The following is a 19689-nucleotide window of genomic DNA, read 5'->3' on the forward strand; positions in this document are numbered from 1 at the left end:
TTTTCTGGGACAGTGAGGTCAGTTCATCTTCGAAAAGGGCCACACGTCTATACCCATTGACACATTAGTGTAAGGTATATACCCTAATGCATGATTGTAGATACAAACAGAAAGGTAGAAAAAGCTTTGGATATAGCTGTGTCTTAGGAAAAATCTTCGTGTTTTATCCACGAGATAAGGTTAACTAAATCACGGCAGACATGTCCTACGGAATGTTACTGAGCAATCAGGAAGACTGAGTTGGTAACTATACAGAAAAATGGCCAGCATACACGTCGTGAGAAGTATGAATATAATCACCTTCCATGTAGTAACCTAACTTGTCTTTTTGTAGAAACACAGGAATTCCAGGAAGGCACACGCAAAACCATTCACATTAAAGGGCTTACCTCCAGGTGTGAGACAGGGAAAGGGGAAATGTGGTAACGTTTGAGCTTTTTAATGGATGTTTTGTAAGTGGCAACTTAAGACAACTTTCACATTACCCTGTCCGATTCTTTCCATCCCACACCAAACCCTTAGCACTGTGCAAGCACAGATCTCAAACTTCCATTATCACCCATGGTGTGTGAATGCGTGAATCCACCTTTCAATTCTCTCCAATTCTTACTTCCATGCAGTACCCAGAATATGCTGATCACCATGTAAACCGATGAGAAACAAGCATCACAGCGTTGCCTTTGGTCTTCAGCTTGGTTGCTGGGGAATGGCACTGACCACAGGGGACTGGGTTACCACAAAAAATTCCAGGTCAGTGATGGCTAGGCAACGAGCCTGCCTTTGTATTCGTCCTCTGTCACCTTCCTGACCACAGGACAGGTGCAGTGCTCAAAGCACACCCATCTGAAACAGCGCGTTCTTAGCACACACACTGCAGTGGGTTTTCGTAGCATGGTGTGTATTCTCCTGTGCACACACATAACCACAGTTTGTGCATTTCTTTTGCCAGGCACGTACACTGATCACATAATCACGCTACTGATGCTCTCCAGAGAAGAAAGTGTGCTGGTGAAGCAGGCGTTTGCAGCAGCACAGCTGTGGGACTGTGAAGTTCCCAGCTGTTGGTCTGTACCTCTCATCTTCAGCCAAACACTGAAGACAAAACTGAAGCAATGTGGAAGAGTGAAGGCTTCTTAGCCATAACTGTGATTGAAGAATGATTGTTTATGTTCACTACTCATTTTTCACAAACAGAAACAGTAAAAGGAGAAAGACTGAAGAGCAGTCTACACAAGAACTTATAATACAACCAAGGGCTGCCTGTATCAGTATTTGATTTTGATTCAACTTAAAATCTCTATAGAGATTCACACTGTAAAAATGCACCAGTTTTTTCATCTTTATAGGAAACCATATAACCTAGTAAATAGCAGTAATGAAAATGTCTGCTATACATCTACAGAATAACTCAATGTATCTTAGCCTTTATAAATATGGTTATACTTCAGTAAAACTCAAACAGATAGCAGGTTCACAGGAAAGATTCAGATGTGTTATCTATGTTTAAAAAAAAAAAAACAAACCCTAGTGAGCAAAGCACTGCAGAGCTTGGGACAGCAAACAGAGAGCACTGGGATGAAGGACTGTCTTAGGGCCACTGGGGGTTCTGAGATGATTAACACCTAGTAGGCCTTACACAACAAAGCTTTAAAAAATAAGTCATAGTTTCATTTAAGTATGATGTTATTTATTTAAATATGGCATACAATACATTTGATTTTTACCAACAACACTTCTAAAGCTAAATTCATTACTGATAATCATAACCCATCCCAGTAGTCAACCCAATATCCTCCTCCTTAAATGAATACTTTAATGCCTGGTCTAATTCCAACCACTTCTTGTATTAACTAAAACGTGTGTGACTATCTTTACTCTGGTTGTGCCTTTTAGCTTCTTTCTTTCATATGTATGACTGGAACAATGAACATATGCTTCCTCCCATGCTGGGAGGAGTGTGCGTTTCCGTGCATGCACGCAGCCCTCACATCAGCCCAGGGAGGAAGGCATCAATAGCCCCACTTTAGGAACAAGGACTTGCAAGGTGAAAATGATAGAATCCCTAATGGCAAAGCTGGGAACCAAAGCCAGACTTGCTGATTTTGTAGTGAGGAATGAATCAAGTACCCAAAATAAAGAAGGTATCAAATAGAAGCTAGGACTGCATCCTGAATATTAGAGCAGGTAGAAGAGTGGTTCAACAGGATGCTTCTTCCTTGTCGCCACTAACCATTGGAAAAGTGATTATACTCTTCTCCTACATTAAATTCTAAGGGCAACTACCACAGTATACTTTGTCTCCCTTTTTATAGGAAAAAAAAAAAAAAAGCATTACAAATGGACTTATACTCATCATTAACTATGAAAAGCCACAATAAAATGGTGCTACTCCACATCAGTTCTCCTGGTAGAATACACTGATTAGAGCAGCAATGCGAGTGTGGTAGGGATCACACAAGGCTCTGACTCCAAGAGCTGCAGTTTCAAGAAACAAAAGCCTTCTCCATCACAAGCTCTCACAGACAATGTATCACCCATCCACACGCCTCAATGAAGCCGAATTCTAGCATCCACACATAGTGAAGATATAGCCAAAAAAAAGTATGTCTTTTCCTTCCATCAGAATGCAAGGAAAATTTGTGGTAATTCTGATAGGTTAATAGCTTTTCTTTGAAAAATTATGTTCTATACTCAGCAAGTACATCTTAACGATAGTTCATTTTATGTTTAAAACACCCAAATGTATTTCTACTGCGGAAGTCATTAAAAGAAAACCTTAGGGCCCAGCACAGTAGCCCAGTGACTAAAGACCTCGCCTTGCACACACAGGGATCCCTGGTTCTAATCGTGGCAGTCCTGATTCTCATCCAGCTCCCCGTTTGTGGCATGAGAAAGCAGTTGAGGATGGCCAAAAGCTTTGGGATCTTGTGCCCATGTGGGAGACCCAGAAGCAGGTTTGGGCTCCTGGCTTCAGACTGGCTCAGCTCCAGTCATTGAGGTTTGGGGAGTGAACCAGTGGATAGATCTGTCTCTCCTCATCTGTGTATCTGTCTTTAAAATAAAAATAAGTAAGTCTTTTTTAAAAAATGAAAACCTTAATCTGAAAAAGATTTCTGTAGAGGCTTATATGATGGCTTAACTAGTTAATTCACCTGGAAATGTTAGGATCCCATATGACCACCAGTTTGTTCCCATCCAGCTTGCTGCCTGTGTCCTGGGAAAGCATTGAAGGATGGCCCAAAGCCTTGGCACCTGGCGCCAACATGAAGGAACCAGAAGCACATGATTCTTGGCTTTGAATCCATTCAGCCCTATCCACTGCAGCCATCTGGGAGTGAACTGGTGGATGAAAGATCTTTTTCTCTCCTTTTGTAAATCTGCCTTTCCAATAATAATAATAATAAAACATATTCCATCTTCAATAGTATTTTTAGTTCACTATATTATTACTCTATTAAAAGCAGTCCAGATGTAAAGCCCTCATAACTTATATCTTAAGTATCTGAGCTCTTGCAAAGTATTCATGGCTACCATGTAGATTTCAATGACAACATGATGACACTATCGCTATGGGAAAATTTCAAGTAATGGTAGAAGGAGTGGTCTTACCTGAAGAGGCTAGTTCTGTAAAAGGTGTCTCAGCTAACGCAGTCTGGCATGCTGGACACTCAAATCGCGTGACATTACACAAATGTGCTTTATATTAACAAGCATTCATGATTGTCTCTTATTACTTACATATATATATTTATATATTTTTTTTATTAAAAAGGCAGATTTACAGAGATCAGAAACTGAGAAAAAGACCTTCCATCTGCTGGTTTATGCCCCAGATGGCCACATTGGCCGGAGCTGAGCAGATCTGCTGCCAGGAACCAGGACCTAGGCCATCCTCCACTATTTTCCCATGTTAGTATATATGCTGCTAGGTAAACTTGCTGTGTATAATGTGAGCATCCCATGGAAGTACCCTCTGAGATCTGGCTGCTTCACTTCCTATGCAGGTCCCTGCTAATGGCCCTGGCAAAAGCAGAAGATGGCCCAAGTGTCTGAACCAATGTCACCCACAAGGGAGACACAGATAACGTTGCTGCCTCCTGGCTTTGGCTTGGCCCAGTCCAGGCCATCGTGGCCATCTGCAGAGCATACCAGTAGATGCAGGACTCTGTGTGTGCATCTCTTCCTCTATATAACTCTGACTTTCCCAATAAATAAATTTTTTAAAAAGAGCCCTGTCAATGTAGTACTGAAAGTAAAGATACAATGTTAGAAACATGTTGTAACTTATTAGAAGAAAAATTATGTTCTGAAGATCTCCATATTGTAAAGCCTTTTCTAAAACTGCCTGAACAGAAGTTGATTTTAAAAAGCTATTATCATTTGTAAGATTATAAACACTGCAAAAATTACCTCGTTCGTCACAGCAATTGTCTTCTCTATCACAAAGCAGTGCTTACTTTAGAATGTTAGATGCCATTAAAAGCACTGCTTCAAAACCAATCACCTCCAGTGGACATTTCACTGCACACGTAGATGTGAACAGCTGACCCCTTCACTGGCACCACACCCGGACACCTCATCCAGCACACTGAACATGTAAGAGTTCTGTGACTAATCAAGATCTTAACATACAGCAAGGCTGGACAGTGCAACTGTTTAAATACAGCTCTTCTTATGAACCGAAAGGCTTATATTAACTTTACAAATATTATAACATTATGCATGTAATAACTGAGAAGTCTTCAAAATCTTGGAAATTCGTTTGATATATATCTTGTATTAACTTAGACCACAGGCCTGGTGCGATGGCGTACTGGTTAAAGTCCTCGCCTTGTACGCCCAGGATCCCATATGGGTGCCGGTTCTAATCCCGGCGCTTCCCATCCAGCGCTCTGCTCATGGCCTGGGTAAGCAGCTGAGCATAGCCCAAAGCCTCAGGACCCTGCACCCACATGGGAAACCCAGAAGCAGCTCCCGGCTCCTGGTTTCAGGTCACCTCAGCTCTGGCCGTTGTGGCCACTTGAGACATGAATCAGCAGACGAAGATCGTCCTCTCTTTCTCTCCCCTCTTCACTATATCTGACTTTCCAAGAAAAAAAAAACATTTTTTAAATAGAGCATGTTCCTATTTCATCCACTATTTACAGCCATCTGTTCCCGAATTGCAGCTGTTTCCTAACTAACAGCATTCCCACCAATGGTACTGCTGCTAAAATTGGTCTTACACAGATTATATTGGAATGCTTTTGAGAAAGGAACATGCCCACCCGGACATCTAAGAACTATTCTGATTTTATGCATGAGTCTCAATGACAAAATTATGTGACATTTTAAGTTAAGCCACTGTGTTATTCTGATGAGCAATCTTAATTAGATGTCATCATTACGAAATTACAATCAAGAAAAAAAATTACCGTACAACTCAGGAAATAGACTCAACCTTCTGCCAAGTGTGTGACCACCAGGCTTTACTAACTCCTGCTGAAACCTCATTCTCTTCTGTCCTGCCCAAAGAATCAGATACCCAATCACAGAACCTGGTAAAAGGCAAGTGCCCAGCTTCACAGAGCCTCTCAAAACTAATCAAAGCCAAAGCCCTGTACTAGACTTATGACTCTTAGAAAAGCCCCTGGGATTCCCTAAGGCTATGCTCTACCCTGCAACGCAGCTTGTCCATCGCCAGGTGCATCCCTCACACTCTAGAGGAATGGTGTTAACTCTTGTGAAAATATACATCATTCTAGGACTAGATGATTTTACTGTATAATAACTCCATATACTTCTAATGCTGAGATGATGCTAAATCATGCCAAATACCTAAAGTAAAAAGCATTACTAACAATCATTCTGAAAACTGTTAAGGTTTTATTTATTTTAAAGATTTATTTATTTTTATTACAAAGTCAGATATACAGAGAGGAGGAGAGACAGTGAGAAAGATCTTCCATCTGATGATTCACTCCCCAAGTGACTGCAATGGCCAGTGCTGCGCCAATCCGGAGCCAGGAGCCAGGAACGTCCTCCAGGTCTCCCACATGGGTACAGGGTCCCAAGGCTTTGGGCCGTCCTCAATTGCTTTCACAGGCCACAAGCAGGGAGTTGGATGGGAAGTGGAGCTGCCGGGATTAGAACCGGCGACCATATGGGATCCCAGCGTGTTCAAGGCGAGGACTTTAGCTGCTAGGCCACGCCTAGCTGTCAGGTCCCCAAACTGTTAAGGTTTGAGGACAAAAAGTACCTGCTCACTTTTAAAATATCTGGATAACACTTTAGGTGTGAGCAGAACATTAAGCAAGATTTTCTTATGTACTTTCACCAAATGACTGCTGCAAATGTGCCAACTCTTCCCATTTCCCACAAGAAAGCTATCTTTATGTGCACTTGAATTCATCACACCCAGAGATAAACAAACAGAAAACGCCAACTTGGCACAAAGAACAAGTTTCTATAACATAAACATATCAACCAGACAATCAAAGAAGGCATTTTGTCAGAACTTTAGGTATTTTAAAGTCAACTTAGGGCCCAGCTCCATGGCCTACTGGCTAAAGTCCTCGCCTTGAAAGCACCACAATCCTATATGCGTGCCAGTTCTAATCCCGGCAGCTCCACTTCCCATCCAGCTCCCAGCTTGTGGCCTGGGAAAGAAGTAGAGGACAGCCCAATGGTTTGGGACCCTGCACCGGTGTGGGAGACCCAGACTCCTTCCCTCAGATCGGCACAGCACCAGCCACTGCAGTCACTTGGGCAGTGAATCACTGGACGGAAGATCTTCCTCTCTGTCCTCCTATATTTGACTTTGTAATAAAAATAAGTCTTAAAAAAAACTCAACTTATTCATAACCATATTTTTTAACACAAAAACTAAAATCCTACTGAATATTAGAGGAATTAAAAAAAAAAAAGAAAAGAAAAAAGTTTCCACTTCAGAGAAAAGGCAGAACGCGCTGAAAAAAAATCAGTCTTTTAGGGTCAGTGTGGTTGTACAATAGGATAGTCAAGCACTGTAACAATGGCATCCCATATGGGTACCAGTCTGAGTTCCAGCTGTTCCACTTCAATTTCAGCTCCCTGCCAACGGTTTTGAAAACCAGCGAAGAATGGCCCAAGACTTTGGGCTGCGGCAACACCCATGTAGAAGACTTGGCAAAAGCCCCTGGCTACAAACTGACCCTTTGGATGGATATGGATAATCTTTCTGTAACTGTGGATACCTGTCACCCTCCTGGGTTTTGAAATGACCCAGCCAAACTATTGTTTTATTTGGAGAGTGAACTGGCAGATGGTTGGTATCACTATAACTCTACCTTTCAAATAAATTCACAGGTAGATAAACAAGCAAACAATTTAAAAGGGATGCTAGAATTATAAAACTAGGGTTCAAAATTCTGGCATAACAGGTAAACTCACCATTGCCTGTGATGCCAGCAAGCAACCCATGTGTGCGCCATTTCAAACACAGCAGCTCCACTTAAACCCAGTCCCCTGCTAAAAGCTTGGGAAAGGTAGCAGTAGATGGCCCAAGTGTTTGGGGCCCTGCCCCACTCATGCAAGATCAAGATTTAGCTCTTGGCACCTGGATACAGCCTGGTCCCAGCATAGGCTATTGCAGTCCCCTGGGAAGAGAACCAAAAGGTGGCAAACTTTTTCTTTCAAAATAAGTAACAAAAAAATTCTTAAAGCTAAAAATGTTCGTAAGTTGGAATGATACTTTAAAAGACACATAAATGGAAGAGTTCACATAATTCATTTGTGTTCAAGTCCCAGCAATGCTTCCTCCTGCAGCTCACCCTGCAAGGCAGCAAGTCATGGCTGGTAACTGAGTATTGCCACCAATGTGAGAGACAGATTCTGTTCCATGCTTCTGTCTTCAGCTGGTCCTAGCCCAGGCTCTAGCAAGGGCTTGGAAAGTCAACCAGCCAATGGAAAGACCTCCTGTTTCTGTCTCTCAGCTTTCAAATGAGCTGCATAATTTAAAATGGAAATCACTAAACTTGAAATGCTGTATATGAGCAAGAGTTACGGTACAGTGAGTTAAGCCACAAATGAAATGTCCTTATTCATCCTGGTTATCTGCGTCTAGTCCTGGCTATTTCCAATCCAGTTCCCTACCAACATTATCTGGGAAGCAATAAAGGATGGCTCACTTTTCTGAGTTCCTGTCATTCACTGGGAAGACCTAGACAAGCTCCTGACATGTGATTTCTGCCAGGATCAGGAATAGCTGTTGAAACCATCTGGGTGTTGAATCAGCAGAGAAAGGATCTCTGGCTGTCTCTCACTTCACTTCAGATGAATGGATAGATGGATGGTTGGATGGATGGAAGCATGAAGAGACAGTCAAATCTTTACCAAGGAAAATGTTCTTCTCCCTTGATCCCAGATACAGTTGGAAAAAGGTAATAATGTGGAAACAATAGTTTTACCCTTTCCTGTAGCCCTTGACCCTTTGTGCCCTAATCAACTATGTAAAGACTGTCAAAATAAAGCAAATAAAAAAAATGAACTCAGTAAGTGTCTCCAATAAAAAAAAAAAAAGAAAGAAAGAAAATGTTCTTACAGATAAAAGCTGACGCAGCAAATCTTATCAGCGCAGGATGCTCTGATCCAAATGCCTTGACTGGGGCTCCTGAGCACCCTGCTTCCAATTCTAACTTCCCTGGAAGGCAGCAGCTAGTAGCTCAAGCAACAGGACTTCGGTCACCGACATGGGAGACCCAAACGAAGTTTCTGGCTCCCACTTTCAGTTAGGGTAAGCCTCAGCTGCTGCAGGCAATTGGGGAGGGAACCAGCAAGACAGACAAATCATTCTCTGCTTTTCAAATAAAATTAAGTTTTTAAAAATTTTAATCCCTGGTACCTTCTTTAATATCATTCTGTCTACTCAGAATTATTTAATTAGGTCTGTATTTGCTATATTCCAGGCAAGCACTGGGTGCCCACATGGCAGCAAGTTACACCCAAGACTCTTGGGACACACCAGATTACACTGTATCCAGGGTGCCCTCCCAGATTACATCCGAGTTCTGTATTTAAATCTTGTCTACTCCAACAAAAACATATGAGTGCACCTTCCTCAAGGCTTCTACTTACATTTCAAAGATTTATTTTTATTGAATGAAATAGGAACACACTTTTTAAAAAAGATTTAATTATTTTTCTTGGAAAGTCAGATATACAGAGAGGAACAGAGAGGAAGATCCTCTATCTGCTGATTCACTCCCCTAGTAGCTGCAACAGCCAGTGCTGAGGTAACCTGACGCCAGGAGCCAGAAGCTTCTTCCAGGTCTCCAATGTGGGTGCAGGATCCCAAAGGGTTGGGCCGTCCTCAACTGTTTCCCAGGCCACAAGCAGAGCGCTGGATAGGAAGCAGGGCCACTGGGATCAGTACTGGTGCCTTTATGGGTCCCGGTGTACGGAAGGCGAGAACTCCAGGCACTAGGCTACCACACCAGGCCCAAGGCTCCAACTTGTGGCTAATCACATCGCTCATCCAAGACAGAAAAAGAAATGACATTGTTTCAGAGTTATAACTTATTATTTCAAAATGAAGTCAGATCTTAATTCTTGTGATTAAGACTGGTCAATCGAGGAAAAACTGTGTTTTGCAGTCAAGGGAAAACTAACGCTATCTTGGCAAACCAGCAGGGACACTAGTGACCAAAGTGAGGACTGTTCGTGGTCAACGAGCACAGCATTTCTGCTTACCTTAAAGTTCCTTGTCAAGTGATAAGCACATCTGTAGAAGCGAGAACTAGGCGACAGACAAGGTGCTCCATGAGAAGCCTTGTCTTCTACATTTTTATTAATGACCCAGGACAGTCTCGTGGCCACAATGAACAATCGTTAATTTACTTTAACAAATAATAGGCTCATGTAATAATTAAGATGGAATCTTAAATGGTTCAATGAGGTTAATCCTGAATTCATACTTGTTGAGCTTTTTAAGATCTGAAAACACTACAACATCTCACCTTTCTTTACAAGTGGTGATATTTATGGACTACTTATAAACACCGTGTATGTACTACCAAAGAAAAATGGCTTAAAAAATTTAAATAATAAACCACAGTCAGTACCCTATGCATGTGGGTTCCATATTAATAAAATCAACCCTGTGTCAAAAAAAAAACATTTTCCGCATTCAACACGTTTTTCCTTATTCCTTACACAGCAGAGTACATGATACAATATAATCTGTAATAAATAGGAGGATTGGCAATACGTTTAAACATGACACCTTTTTACTGAAAGCACCTAGAGTTGGGTATTGTTGAGTCCAGGGAAAGGAAAGCAGACTCTTGACTAGCACTGGAAATCACGTGAAGGACTAGCGAAAGCCTTCTCAGCAATTTTCTCGTAGAACTCAGAGGAACTGAGCAAGGTCAGCGTGACCGTGACTCCTGGCTGATGAGCTGCAGGTTACAGCTGGCATGCGAAACAGGCTCTGGAAATTTTCACTGCAGAGCTTGCAAGGTAAGGATTTAGCCACTGAGCCCTAGCTCCAGGTCCCCCATAACACTTTCTAAATAACTTTTTTTTTAAGCTAAACACAGCATAGGATGTTACATTGGCCTATTTTCAAATTTACACTTTAAGTTGCTACTCATTAACTTTACTATCATTTCTTCACAAATCCTAAAATCTAATAAAATACAGTCATCCATAACTGTATCAAACGCACCAGACTAAATAGGAAAGGGCTAAATACTACAGCCCTCTTCCCAGCACAAGCATCTGAATGCAACCTTTCTCAAGATATGACCTTGTAAATATGCATCTATAAAGCCACATCGCTAGATCATGATCCACATACTGAAAACAGGGCCTAAGACCTGACTGTTCTCCAGCCTGCCAACAACCCCATAAAAACAGGATTGTCTCATTCCAAACCACTAGTTCAACAGAAGCAGTAGGGCCCCAGGAAAGAGCTGGAAAGGTATTTCTCAGAATCTGCCTGTGCATTCACCTGTACGCAGAGACCCACTGTAAAAATGTGCATTTGGGGAACATCAGCCACGTGGGAGCACAGATCACAAGACCACACCTAGCAGGAGTAAAAATGCGTCCTCTAAATCTGAAAGACTTACAGAACAACAACTAACTTTCAAGAATAAATATTTTAAAAATTCCTGGAAAGACCACAAAGGGCACTCTGATGAGTTTCTCGAACCCACCTTTATAGCGTTTGTCTCTGCCTTCAGGTTAAATTCCCCGAGTATGTTTTAATTAATTTCATGTGAAAGAATACAGGAAACTGCCCAGTCTTCAAACAGCAAAGGGAAACAGCACTGCTGCAAATATCACACTTAATAATTTTTTTAGAAAACTGGAGTCAATATTACACTTGTAAACTGGAGGGGAAAAAGAGAAACCGGCCTCAACTAATATATTTGGCATGGCGGTTAAGTCAGTCTCTTGGGGGCCCCATCATCCCGTACTACAGTGCCTGGTTGAATTCTGGCTACCTGTTGCTGATCCAGCTTGCTACTAATGCATGCTGGGAGGCACCAAATCATGGCTCAAATAACTGGCCCCTGCAGGCAACATCAGAGCCCTGGTTGGAGATACGGGGCCTGGCTCTTTCCTGGCTATTTAGGTATTGGGGACGGTTCCAGTGCATGGAAGATCCTTTGTCTTTAAGATTTATTTTTTCATTGAAAAGGCAGATATAGAAGGCGACAGAGAAGGGTCTTCTGTCCACTGGTCCCCAAGTGGCAACAACAGACAAACCTGAGCCAATCTGAAGTGAAGAGCTTCTCTTTTGGTTCTCCCGTGCGGGTGCTGGGTTCCAAGACTTTGGGCTGTCCTCCATTGTTCTCCCAGGCCACAGGCAGGGAGCTGGATGGGAAATGGGAGCAGCTGGGACATGAACTGATGCCCATTTGGGATACTGGCGGATACAAGATAATTTTAGCCAATAGGCTATCACGCCAGGCCCTCTTTCTGTCTTTCCAATAAAGTAAAATAATATTTCTTGGTTTAAAAAAAAAAAACCAGCTTAAAATGGATTCACAGGTCATCTGAATAATTAAATGGGAGTGGCTTTAGGTACTTTCAATGTGAAAGTACATTGTGTCAATGGGTACTGTTATTCTGTTACAAGCTAATTTAAAGGAGTCTTATGTCCTGCAAAGACCAGATTCTGTAAAATGTTTCATAAAACCTTGTAAAAATAAATTAGGTTCGTGGCTATAAACTATACAATCCATCAGACTTGGGCCAGGCACAGTGGCGCAGTGGCGCAGTGGCGCAGTGGCGCAGTGGTTAAGGTCCTTGCCTTGCACGCCCCGGGATCCCATATGGGCCACCAGTTCTAATCCCAGCAGCCCCGCTTCCCATCCAGCTCCCTGCCTGTGGCCTGGGAAAGCAATCAAGGACGGCCCAAGGCTTTGGGACCCTGCACCCCCGTGGGAGACCCGGAAGAGGCTCCTGGCTTCGGACCAGCATAACATCGTCCATTGCGTTCACTTGGGGAGTAAATCATCGGACGGAAGATCTTCCTTTCTCTCTCTGTCTCTCTCTTTCTCTCTCTCTCTCTCTCTGTATATCCGCCTTTCCAATAAAAATAAATCTTACAAAAAAACAAAACAATCCATCAGACTTAAGTAAAAATTCCTTCCATAATATGCATTAAGAGTTTTTTCAGAATCTTCAGATTTTATAAACTGCCTTCATACACACCTACGAAACACACTACTGAACCAAAATACCTGGGTAAGCGGAAGGGTTATTTTCATTCACTTGGATACAATCAAGAAGGGGTCACACAAATTTGTCAAAGAACTAACACTCTTCTCTTCAGCCAAGCACTCAGGGATTCATGTCCTCCAAGTACTATATGTGCAGACTGAAAAGAGACTTTACCTCCTGAGTTTCAGGATAACTCCTTATGTTGTAACATGCTCTATTATAAAATACCATGCTCTATTTATAAAACCTGGCATGTACTTTATAGTAATCCATATGCAGTTTCAACTGCTCACTGTTTAAAACAATTGTCTGTGCTAAACGTGGGATATAGTGAAAATCTGTCATATACACAATTTAAAGGATGTATCTAAATCAGGAGTCAATTAGTTTCCTCCACCCACACCCTTGTCCTCCTCTCAGAATCTTTACGATTCTTTCATTACAGCTCAGGAAGGCACTGTTAAACCCATGCTGGTAACTCAGGACATCCCAGTGGAATTTATATGGCTGGTATTGGCCTGTAACAGCCCTGGATGCTTAAGCAATTCAATGAGTGAACTAGCAGCTGAAAAAAGCTCTTCTCTCTCTGCCTTTCAAATAAATAATATATCTCTTAAAAGAAAAAAAAAAAAAGAGCTACTGGTTAAAAGCATAAAACTTAAGAGTCAAGTTTTAGCCCACACTTAAAATTAGCATGACTTATGGCAGCTTTAAATTTTTGGTGCTGAAGTTTAATCACTTGTACAATGGAGAAGAATCAGTATTTATAGGGTTGTCTAAAATATTAAATGAAGTACCTAGAATATGTATGATACATAATAAGTGTAATATGTCAGCTATTAGTAAAATCAAGAAAAAAATCAAAATTAATTGCTGTGCTGATTGTTCATAAAGTAGCTCTCACTAAAACATGTCATTCTTATAGATTCTCTATTTTCAACCTGACAGCAGTGATTTGATTTCGCTGTAATACCAAGGAAACATATTACCAAACAACACTAGAAGACAACTGCAAATCGTGCACTGAAAAATAAGCTATCACGGTTTGTACTGTGCACTGGACCTATGGGCCTAAAGACAAGTTGTAGAGAAGCAGACTTCTGATAGAAAGAAAATGTTCTAAAAACCAGAGCTGTGTAAAATTGGACAGGACATAGTAAATGTTTTATTGGCCAGGAGGTAGTAAACATTCCATCACTAAATATCTTTGCTGAGAAGACTGGTGTTTACGGATGACACAGAAGAAGGGATCTGCTAAACAGTTGGACTAAATAACCACAAACATCTCATAACACTTAACCATAGGGTGATGGTTTGCTTGTACAGCACATAATACAGCTTGCCTGTCAGATGTTGTGCGACCTATGTAAGAGGAACATCACTATCAATGTGGAACAAGTGACATGAAAAAGGATAAAACATCCTACCCCTGTGTGCCTGACATTTTCGCTCTAAGTGGAGCTAAATTCAGTTCAAAGACCCTCACATCACCCTGATGTGAATGCAGATTCACTATCCCCATGACCCTCCACCCATCAAGCAGAGGTACAGTGACATTCTAAGATTCATAGAATTTGGAAAAGTGAGGGATGCCAAAAAGAAGAATGACAGAATTAACTTAGCTGAACAGATTCAAAGTACTTAGAAACAAAACAAAACGACTGAAAAGTTAACGACTTATTTTAAAGATATCAAAACATAAATCAGCAGAACATGAAGCCCCTAATATGTGAAAATTCATTATACTTTGTTTGAAGAAACTCAAATATTAACATGAAGATGTAGTATATTTTTAAAATGTTATTTAACTTTAAAATTTCTACTTTGCCTAAATTAAATTAGACTCTAATTTGAAAATATTTAATTACTTCTCAGCTTTTTTGGCTAAGATCAAGTGTGAAAATATTTAACTACTAGATAACTAACCACTATAAAAGTCTGATAGAAGTCCTTTGGCACAACTTGGAGAGCATTTCCTTTTCAGTTTTAACAACAGGGTCACATACTAGACTGCCTGCTTTTTCTTACCCAAGTGCAGTGATTTCGTGTGCAACCTCAGGCAGCAACAGCCACAAACGCTGCTCTCAGATTGTTTTGTACCTCAAAACTGCACCTAATAAATAAGATTATTTTGCCTCTGTGATATTTCCATACATCTTCAACAACTACAAAATGCTGTTTCCCTTATCTGTGTTTAACTGCAAGGACTTCTAACTGTGCTGCAGAGACAGTACATAAGTACACTGCGGGCTGGGTTCAGGGAGTAAGTCACTAGTTCTGCTTGTGAATCTACCTTACCCTGAGCACATCGTCATGGTGCACATGTAACAAATAACTTAGATTATTTAAAAGACTGATCCTTGAGCCTGGGGCAGTAGCCTCGTGGCTAAAGGTCTCACCTTGCATGTGCTAGGATCCCAAATGGGCGCCAGTTCATGTCCTGGCTGCTCCACTTCCCATCCAGCTCCCTACTTGTGTCTTAGGAAAGCAGCTGAGGACGGTCCAAAGCCTTGGGACCTTGCACCCATGTTAGAGACCCGGAGGAGGCTCCTGGCTCCTGGCTTTGGATTGGCTCAGCTCTGGGCAGCTTCTGTTTCTCCTCCTCTGTAAAACTGACTTTCCAATAAAAATAAAATCTTAAAAAAGATTAATGAAAATTATTTTTAAAAAAGTAAATAAAGATTGTTCCTCATCCTAGATTCCCCCAGTAAGTGAGGTACCAGGTTCTTGTGCTTAGTCATGAAGCATCCGAAGGAGCCCAATAAAACGTACAAGGCAGGCACTGCTGAAGCAAATGTAATCAAATGAACTGGCTACAGAACAGGGGGCTAAGCAGGGATTCAAGTATCTCAAGAGCCGAAAGTATCAATGTTATAGACTATAAATAATCTGAACCATTAAGTAAAGGTTTTGGTGGAATTCTCCATTAAGACAGTTACCTCTGTTGATGGTCAAAATTAGAAAAACTCTTTCAATAACTTTCGTACACCCAGATTTTGCATCAGCCACTCTCCCACCCTGCATCTGTCTCATCCTGGGTTTACATCTCAGAGGATAAGATGCCTTTGTGGTACAACAGAATCATCACTGTACAAAGCAGAATGTATTGTTTATTTAAACTAATTTAAGTTCAACTTTAGTGCTTAAGAACATCACATTCCTAGGGAACAATAATCTATTAGTTTTTAGTTAGAAGTATACATGTTATTGTCGTGTAATTAATCCCCTAATTCTAACACTACTTTATCCATAAAAACGGAGTTTGTGAACTGCAAATACCTCAAAAGCTCCACTTTAAGTAAGAAGTCCATTAACCTAATCCAATAGCCTCATTCAAAAATTCAAAACAATTCAAGTGAGAATATGGCCTTCTTTTGCAGAATTGAGTGTAATTCTGTTTTATTTATAATCATGAAAACAGTAAAAATAACAAAGCAATCTTTCATAAACCTACTAACAAAAGGGACATGTAGTACAAATGTGGTAAAACCAAAAAGCCAACTGCTCTTAGAAATAACACCACAGAAGTACAGTTATTGAGAGATGGATCTTGTCAATTCATAGTGCAAAGGAACTGCCAGGAGAGTGTGACCTACCTAAATGAAACCATATTGTCTGATGTTGGGGAAGAGCATCCTGGACCCAAGACAGGAAAGGACCACAACCTTGAAAGACGCACAGATAAATGACAGGGGAGGAGGGCTTAAATTTAATAGAGAGCTGAAACAATTCAAAGAGAATGCAGTAGTACAAAGCTAACACTGAGTGAGTTTCTTCAGGGAGCCTGACTGGAGTGGCGCATGTGTGAAAAAATCCAATGGAGATGTAAGCCAGTACTGCGGTTTTGTGATGCTTTAACCACTAATGTCTTCCCTATTTAAATATTCCAACCAGTACCATTAGTACACATACCTCGAAGAATTCTTTCCTCATGGCAACGAAGAAAGTCCCAGATTCTAACAGTGCCGTCATCAGAGCATGTAGCAAATTTATTATCCGTGGGTGAGAAACTGTTACATGAAGACACACAGCAGGGGAAAGAAGTCAGCATTGAACAGATTATCTGTGCTTCTCCGACAGGGAAAAATAAAAACACTGTGCTGCGTTATCAACAGGAGAGAAAGTATCCAGTGAAGAAGACCTTAAAGAGTACGCTGTGATCTAGCACACGTTATCAGAGGGAGACTTCAAGAGAGGGGCTGCTTCTGTATTCAATCACCCAAGGGTATTATTAGTAGCAATGCTACCCACAAATCTCAGAGTATTTCCTATCACACCTGTAAAACACATGGAGCTGACAAAAACAGTGAAACTAAATGAATTCTACTTTTGCAATATTCGTTTAGTCTACATCACGCAGGAACATTTCTCAAAAGATAAGCATGAGCTTTGCATGAGCTTCTGCCTCAGACACGTCATATAATGGCTTCCAGAAAGGTCTGTGGAAAACTTTATGCCTTCCTGGAAATCTATCCCATGAATATTATACCTTTTAAAGGAAACGTAAAAATACACATATTGCATCTGGGTACCAAGTTTCTCAACTACTAAGAATTCCTTGAAGCCCTGAATCCTACAAATAAGAAAGGACCAATGGTGAAAACTCAACATATGCGCAAGGCATTAGGTATAGTCTATTAAAAAAAAAGCAAGCATGTTTATCCAATGATTTCTATAAGATTCTGCAAGTAGAAACAGTGACTGCAATGGATGGTGTTTCTCAAAAGATGTCAACCTCCTCCCACAAGTGGTGGCTAAAACCTTACAGAAGGCTGCTTAGCGTGATTCTGAGGCTGAGGTCCTTTACAGGATTGTTGATGAAGCTTCTTTCTTCACTTTTACTATACATATCTCACTGATATGCAAAAACAGACAACTCACTGAAAATATTTTAAGCTCCACTTATACATTTACACAGCTGATGTTCTTAGCAGTGAACCGGAAGTCCTAGAGTCTTCGTGACTATGGTCTGCTTACAGCTGCAAAGCTTGAAGAACCCATTCATTAATCCATTTATGTTTGCCACATCCAGTTATCTGTGAGGGTTTTTAGACCTTCCTAGACCTTCCTTCTGAAGTCGTGGCATAATCAAGCCAACCAGGTCTTCACTTACGTCTTTTTTTTTTTTTCTTGTATTTTGTGTGAATTCTGAAGGTGTTTTCTGTAGCTTTAGTTTTTATTCAGTTGTATAATTAAAGACTGAATTCTTTATTTGGAATGAAATAGTCTTGTCTTACACAGAAGGTAATAAAAAGGAGCAATGCATACACATTATTAACCATAAATGAAAAGAGAAAACCAGTGCAAAATGCGGCAGACAATACATCTCTAACATATTGCAAAGGCTGAAACCAGGATAACACTACTTCAGAAAGATGCCAGCAAAATGGTGAATGTGTGAAAACAAAGGAAAATACTGTGTGCGCAGGGTGCAGAAAGTTTCCCAGAATCTGACAGAGCCCATGCATCTCTGCACCCAGAATACACTCAGAGAATAATTTAACCATGACAATAGGGACTACAGAAAATGGTATATTGTGTATAAACCTGGCCTCTCTAATCGCCTCCTTATGTGCCTGGAACATCTTGACGTTGTTCATATTCGACTGCCAGTATTTCACATATCCTCCGTGATCTGCTGTCAGCATCCACATGTCATTATGTGACCAAGTCATGGCCCTCACTGGGCTATCATGGGCCTGTGAACAAAGAAAACACCAGTTAGGTACTACTTCAAAGAAGGGATGATCCAAGGCGACACAGGGCCAAGTGTTAAGGTGGTCATGTCAGCCTAACTGTGCCCCTAAGTGACCCCACCTCAGGTGTTCTACAGCAGCATAAGACCATGCTGCCATCCAGTGATTACTGTTACCTGTAAGATTGTTTCAAAGTTGAAAGTGAGTCCATTCCACAAGGTGAACTCTCCACTGGATGCTCCAGTGACCAATCGCCTTCCTTCTGGAGTCCACTAGGGAAGAAACATAGTGAAAACACTAAGAATGTTTTTACTTACAAAATATCCAATAATCAACACTAAGTAGGTAACACTGACTTTCACTTAAATACCTTATCAGGAAAAAAAGTACTGATTCCTACAGTACTGAAAAAACTGGCATTCTAAGCTCATAAATTGAAAATAATAAGTATGCTACAAATACACACACACACACTCCCATTAACTAAATGACACCTGCCTACAGATTCTAAAGAGTAATTGCAAAAAAATGCAAAGGCTGAATAAAGTATTTCATGTCTTACAGCTGACAGACTGACTCAGGAAGAAAAGTTACCAATGGACAATATCAGTATCAATGTAAAGGCACCAGGGCATAACAGTTCTACAACTAAACCACTCACAGTACCAAGGAATAACAAGTCTTGCTGATCTACTCAACAAATACAATAGAGTCATGACTAGCAATGCACCAAGATTCTAACATCTTGAATATCAGAGAGTCTATGACAAATACATTGATCATTACAAACAGTTTCATTTTCCTTAGCAGAAAGAAATATTAAAAAGTCCATACAACAATGCTTTTCTAAAATAAAATGTTTAAAAATGTGACAAGGAGATTAAAACAAAAATTTGCTTAAAAGAACTTGCTGAATATTTGGTAAATTACAAAAATACACGTGATATTCTGATTTTTAACAGCTTCTCTGTGGGTGACGGTTTTGACCACTATGAAAAAAAATCTTCCATTTTTCTAGTTTCTGTTTAAAAGCTATAGGTCCCACCCCATTTAACACTGCAGGAAACCATCAAATATAGACATAGAACCCACATTATTGCTTAACATCTTTTAATGTGGATGATGTTTCCAACTATGTTTAGTTTTTTCCTAAAACTTTACAAGTAGATCCCCAAATGAGAATGTTTACCATTCATAATAAGTCCAATACAGCATACTTGGATTTTAATCATTTCAAAAAGGCTTCTGTCATTTTAAGATGATAATAAATGCGCCACCTACCATACATATTCCTCTAAAC

The 19689-nt window shown here is 40.6% G+C and overlaps 1 protein-coding gene across 2 annotated transcripts in view; it reads right to left on the reverse strand.

Annotated features, from left to right (window-relative positions):
• Positions 1-19689, reverse strand: part of WDR33 (WD repeat domain 33) — an 87484-nt gene that overhangs the window by 38147 nt on the left and 29648 nt on the right. For both annotated transcript variants that reach the window (XM_040971196.1, XM_040971195.1), the window contains exons 5-7: positions 18566-18661; positions 18241-18392; positions 16606-16703 (exon numbers count right to left, since the gene is read on the reverse strand). In XM_040971196.1, the coding sequence (XP_040827130.1) occupies positions 16606-16703; positions 18241-18392; positions 18566-18661 (346 nt within the window). The remainder of the gene's footprint in view (positions 1-16605; positions 16704-18240; positions 18393-18565; positions 18662-19689) is intronic.

This window comes from Ochotona curzoniae, unplaced genomic scaffold (assembly GCF_017591425.1).
Source record: "Ochotona curzoniae isolate NIBS_2020 unplaced genomic scaffold, NIBS_Ocur_1.0 scaffold_4953, whole genome shotgun sequence".
Classification (NCBI taxonomy): Eukaryota; Metazoa; Chordata; class Mammalia; order Lagomorpha; family Ochotonidae; genus Ochotona; species Ochotona curzoniae.